This window comes from Muscardinus avellanarius (assembly GCF_963383645.1).
Source record: "Muscardinus avellanarius genome assembly, chromosome: 7".
NCBI classification, from domain to species: domain Eukaryota; kingdom Metazoa; phylum Chordata; class Mammalia; order Rodentia; family Gliridae; genus Muscardinus; species Muscardinus avellanarius.
This window is the reverse complement of record NC_137793.1, coordinates 83,497,893-83,503,892: the sequence shown is the minus strand read 5'-3', so window position 1 is coordinate 83,503,892 and position 6,000 is coordinate 83,497,893. Positions and strand designations below refer to the sequence as shown.

Sequence of the window (6,000 nt, the reverse complement as noted above, 5' to 3'; positions counted from 1 at the left end):
TGCCCCAGCCTGCACCGTCCGGCGGTCCTCCGCTCTCCCGGCGCGGCGCGGCCTCCCCTTTAAGACCCGCCCCTCCCCCACCCACGCCTCCCCAAGCTCCGCCCCCTGACCCTCCCCTTTAAGGACCGGCCCCGGACGCAGACGAGCCTGTGACGCGGCCGCCGGCCCCGGGGCTGGTGCTGAGTGCGCGGCCGCTTCCCCCCGGCCGGGCCCCCGCCGTCCGCGGCCCCGAGCGCCTGGCCCCGGGGGGAGGGAGGGAGGCGGCAGCGCGGTGGGCGCCTGCGGCGCGCGGCGGGACCCACGGAGCCCCGCGACCCGCCGAGCCTGGAGCCGGGCCGGGGCGGGGACGCCGGCTCCAGCCCGGAGCAAACTTCGCCGCCGGGCGGGGGGCGGCGGGGACCCCGTCCCGAGCCGGAGGAGGGGGCGGCCGCCGGCCCTCCCGCCTCCGCGCCTCCGGGCACCATGCTGTCCAACTCGCCGGGCCAGACCCCGCCGGCGCCCTTCCCCAGCCCGCCGCCGCCGCCGCCGCCGCCGCCGCAGCCCCCCGCGCCCCCCGCGCAGCCGCCGCCCCCGCAGCAGTTCCCGCAGTTCCACGTCAAGTCGAGCCTGCAGATCAAGAAGAACGCCATCATCGACGACTACAAGGTCACCAGCCAGGTCCTGGGGCTGGGCATCAACGGGAAAGTTTTGCAGATCTTCAACAAGAGGACCCAGGAGAAATTCGCCCTCAAAGTAGGTTCGGGGCCCGGGGAGGGGGTCCGGGCGGCGGGCGGCGCGGGGCTGGGGGTCCCCGCTCCCACCACGCCGCCCAGCTGAGCTTCGGGTCACCCGGGGCTCGTGCGGGGCTCAGGGGGAGTCGGCAGGACTCTGCCATTTTGGGGTTTGAGCGGGATCAAGCCCAGTCCCCCCCACCCCCCCGGCTGGCTTCGGGACCACTCCTGCTAACCCCCCCCCCCCCCCCCGGTCTCAAGGAAGTGATTGTCCGGGCTCGTGGTTCCCCATCCTCTCCTCCCTCCTTTCTTTCTTTCTGCGGGCACAAAAGGCCCATTACTCATTGAGCTGGTTGGTCGGTTGGTTTGGAGAAGTCGGATCTCAGAGGTTTATTTAGCCTCGCTCCATATTTGGGAGCCGGAATGTGTGATTTCACTTCCCTGGGCCTCGCGAGGGCGGCGGTGCCGCGGTGGGGCGCGCCCGCCCGCCCGGGAGGCAGGCGCGGGGCTGGAGATTCCGCGGGACGCCGCCCCCCGCGCGCGGGGGAGGGATTGTTTTGATTCGGGAGGAGGCCCCCTCCTACCTCCAGTGCCTGCGAGGCCCCAGATGGGAGGCCAGCAGGCTCCGGCGCCGAGTCTGCTGTTTCCATAGCTCCATTGATCTTTGTAAACTGAGTCTGTAAAACCACAAGCAGGGAACGGCCACTTCGGTCCTGGACGCCGGCGACTGATGGACAGCCGAAGGAGACATTATTCTTGGTCTGGGGAAACCTAACCACCGTCACCAGCTCCCCTCCTCCTCCCCCCTCCTCTTCTTTTGAGGGGTTGCGGTAGGGGGATTTAAGTGACAATACCACTCCAGAAGTTAAACAGTATGGACTTGGAGGTCTGTCTGATGCGATGGGCTGGGTCCCTGGCGAACTGTGAGCACCATCGAGATCTTCCCAGAAGGGTTTCAGGTCAAACCACATCTCAAAAGGTGACAAGGCAGGTCTGTTTCCCCTGGGGCATCTTCATGATTGGAGGAGAGAAATACTTCCTGTGTTAATTTTTCTCTTTCTCTTCAATCCACACAGCTAGCTGTCTTTCAGTTATCAGATACTAAACTCAGGTCTGAGTTGTGGTGGGATACTGGCATATACAAGCAGATGTAATAAAAACCTGGTACTTTGTAGAGGACAAGCTTGTCCAGTTTCTAGGTTTTAAGGTTTTTGTTTTGTGGTGTTGGGGATGAAACCCAAGGGCTTTGTGCATGCCCACTGAGCCAACACCGCCCCCCCCCCCCATCATCTCAGATCCCCGTCGTTGCTAATGTAGGAGAGGGAGTTTATCAGTGTCTTGAACACTAGTGTATGTGGGCCTTCTACCTTCCTTTCTATACTTAAAACTGAGGAGAGAAGAGGAGGAGTTGTTTGGTTTGACCATGGCTCTGACCTTGAGGGTTAGAGGTGAGTTAATACAGTTTGACCACAGTTAACCTGTACTGTTGAGAAAGTGACAGACGTCCTTTTCAGGAGCATTTTTTATCTCTTCTGAAATGCCATCTGCCTTCATGCATTTGCAGTCTGGGGACCCTGGCTGTTAATTTTCTTGGATAATTGGAATATAAATACAAAACTCTCAATTTCTGTCTCTTATTCTATTTAATCGACGTACAAACAAGCATTCTTTACAGTGATTTTGGATGGCAGTTTTGGATTTCTATTGTAATTGGTTAGAGAAGTTTGGGTATTTTTCTCCTTTAGGTTCAAAAGGAGGAAAATGCAGCAGCATATTAAATAACACTAGGTTTATCCTTCTCCAGTTAGAAGGGGGTGAATACTGAAGTCAGAGTCTGTTTTGACAGGCAGCCTGCTTCCAGATCTTCGAAGTTGACTCAACTGTTAAATTGTAGATTTCCCACACAGCTTTGTGTTAAAACTTAATAATAGAGGAAGAAAGGAGGGATGAGGCATTTGGAGCCTGACAGTGGTGTCAACAGCACTTTCATATACAAATATTGGCTAAGACATAATTACAGCTGTGGCGGAATCTGGTTCAAAGAGCCCTGTTCCAGAGACACTCACCAAAGAGCTTTCTAGATCTTGAATTTTGATTAACTTTAGGTGTGGAGTAGAGAAATGATTTTCAAAACCCAGAGCCTTTTTTGATTATAAAGCAAAGGAAGAAGATGTGGTGGGGCAGGTGAGATTGGTGACATCATTGGAAAGGTGCCTGAGAAAAAGGGAGATGACCTGTCTTACGCACATACGCTGAGTCCACCCCTGGGGACTTAGGGCAGAGCGTGGCCAGCAGCTGGGCTCTAAGGGGGGCTTTGGAAGTCTGCTCTCTTGTATCTCTGTGAGTTGAGGGGAGGTGGCAGCTGTCCAGATACCATGCTCCCTGTCTGTGGCCTGGTGATTTTCTTTGCCTTGTGAAGTGAAATTGGTGCTTTGAAAGTGGTCCCACCTCACCCTCTGGCTTTTCTTCCTCCACCTTGGAGAGCTGGAGTTTACTTTCTTGAGTTGGGTGCCGTGAACTTGCCTCATTGAATCAAGCTCATACTTGATTCAGGCTGAGTTGGGAGGGTCTTGAGAGGCCATCTCATCCAACACCTTTGTTTTGCAGATGAAAAAAACCAAGGCCCCAGTGAAGGAATGACTTATTCCAGGTCGCACAGTTGCTCATTTGGCAGAGGCGGGATTAGAACCCAGGGTGCCTGACTCCTAGTCTCAGGCCTCTCCCTGCTTCCTAACTGTGGTGACTTTGGTGGGCCTGGGGCTGCTGCTGCTCTGGGCTGCCTTGAGCCTGGGGAGCACTCTCGCCTCAGGCTCTGTTTGACTGTTGGCCAGAGGGTGCCCATGAGTAACTGCCACTTTCCAGTCACAAATCCCAAAGTTGTAGGGGCAGCTTCTAAACCAACTCAGCAGCTCCCTGGGTTTTGTGTCTGTGGTAACAAGCCTTTTCTTTTTCTTTAAACCAGCTCCCTCCCTCTTGTAGACAGTGTTCGTTACAACTGTTATTATTGATATTTGTATGAGAACATGGCAGTTCTATTATTTCTTTGGTAGGGCCCAGTCTCAACCCATTTGCAATTTAATTGGTCATAATCCCCATGGGTTCCTTCAGCTACTTCCTGCTTCCCTGTGTCATGGAGACTTTCATGTATTAGCTAAACAAATTTAATTAAAACTTGTACCGTTGTCCTGCTCTGCTGTGCAACACTGATTAGGGGAAGCATGTTATTGCTTTACAAAATATAGAATGTTGTCATAACTTATCTCTGTTTATCTTTTCCTTGCATAGACTAGAGGAAACAAGGCCCAGTCGTTTCTTTTTTCAGGGGGCCTCCCTCTGCACGTCATGTAAGGGCCACTGTGATGTGATTTACCTTGGTACCATGCAGAAGATGATTCGAACCCTTTTGCTTGTTCCGGACACTGGTAGAGGGAAATGCTGGAACTTCCCCCTACCCTGAGTCCAGGCGGTGCCCTCTCCAGCACACCTCATTCTGTGCATTTGTGGGAGAGAAGACAGTGTGGCTGGGTGAAAGAAGTGTCTTAAATTGAGGTTTGCTGGGTAGAATCATAAGGTAAGGAGAGTCTCACTGATCAAGCCAAGCTCTTTTATATCCAGTGTGGTTCCAGGTAGTTAGTATGCTGAGTATTTACCATATGCTTAGTTCTAGGAAGGATATAGTCATAGAACGGACTATAACATTTTTGGGGTTACCAGATGTGGTGGAGCAGGCTTGTAATCCCAGCATTTGGGAGGCTGAGACAGGAGGATTGCTGTTCGCAGACAGCCCCAGCTACTTAGTGAGGCCCTTTGCAACTCAATGAGATCCTGTTTCAAAATTAAAAAAAAAAAAAAAATAGGGCTGAGGGTGTCACTCAAGTAGAATGCCCCTGCCCCCCCCCCAAAAAAAATATGGGGGTCAATAAATCTATTTGGAGAAGGCAAATAACACATAGTCTAGACTGTACTGTTGAATATGGTAGGCATGAACGTGAAGGAATGAAGCTAAATTAAAAAATCATTTGCTGGTCATATTTCAAGTGTTTGGTAGCTTCATGTGCCTAATGGCAACTGAATTGAACAGCGCAGAAGAACATTTTCATTCTTGCAGAAAGTTCTACTGAACTTTGCTGGCCTAGGGACTTTATTGTTGATTAGAATACAGGAACTCTGAAAGAGGGACATTGGGAGTGCTGAGAAGCTGATGGAAGCTTTAACTGGTGTCCAGGGCACATCTCTGGGCCTCTGAGGATTGAGCAGGTCTGCCAGAGGTCATGGTGAAGTTGGACATGGCTGGAGTTGAGTAGAAGAGCAGGAGACCAGGTTGGTCATGGGGCTCAGAATTGAACTCATCTTTGTGTCAAAGCAGATTTTGAAGTGGAGGCGGGGGAGAGGGTCTTGAGGATGTTATAAAGAAAGGAATCACTGAGGTTGGGGCTATGGATTTTTGAGGGAGGGTCTGGCTTCTGTTTTAAGAGACCTCCAGCCTTCCCTTGAGAGAAGGCCCTGGTCCTGGCCCTGGCCCTGGCGCCTCTCTCCTGCAGCAGGACTCTTGGCATCATTGAGGCAGGATCAAAGCTGCATCAGCTCATGGTCTTTTTTCACTTATGAATTCTGGGCTTTGGTAGAGCTTGAAAATAATCTCCAGCTAAGATCTGGGATCAGTGGCTGTTAGGAGGGGATAGAAAAGCCCTTCCAGGGCCTCAGGGCCATGTGTTGGTGGGAGTCTGGAAATCAAAGGGCTATTTTTTTTTTAGGAGGGTAAAGATCCTGGTGTCCATGGTTGAAAAGATCTTTTGGCCACTTGGGACCTGAGAGTCCCAAGTGGTTGGCTATCATCTATTGATTCTACCTAAGAAGCAGGTGCTAGGGATTCAGAGGAGAGCCTGGAGGAGCTAAGCCTCAGGACTGCTGGAGGCAAACTTAATCTTTGGCTGAATCCTAGGGTTGGGGTAGGGACCAAAGTTCCCATGAGCCACAGAACCTAGAGATATGAGGGGTCTGTGCCAGGGGAATAACAACTAAGGTGGTGTAGAGCGGAGCACTAGCATCTGTGTCCGAGTCATTTCACAGTCTCTGAGTGGTCCTCCTATGCTCTGGGCCAGCATTCTTCCTGATGTCTCCCTGTTATCTGTGGCACAGGAATTCACACTTCCCTGCCTCCTCTCCTCTGTGGCAGGCCCTTCCAAGGGTCATGTGAGGTCTCTTTTTTACCCCCTTTCCCTGAACTGCATCATTCCAGGTGGATCTGGGTCCTGGAGAGAGGTGGGTGGGCAGGGTGGAGTTGGTCTTT

The 6,000-nt window shown here is 52.8% G+C and overlaps 1 protein-coding gene across 1 annotated transcript in view; it reads left to right on the top strand.

Moving 5' to 3' along the window:
* Positions 1–462: 462 nt before the first annotated feature.
* The window catches only part of MAPKAPK2 (MAPK activated protein kinase 2), a gene marked incomplete at both ends in the record, with an annotated part of 44,992 nt that continues 39,454 nt past the window's right edge, over positions 463–6,000 (top strand). The window contains one exon of the mRNA XM_080698443.1: positions 463–732. Coding sequence (XP_080554569.1) covers positions 463–732 — 270 coding nt within the window. The remainder of the gene's footprint in view (positions 733–6,000) is intronic.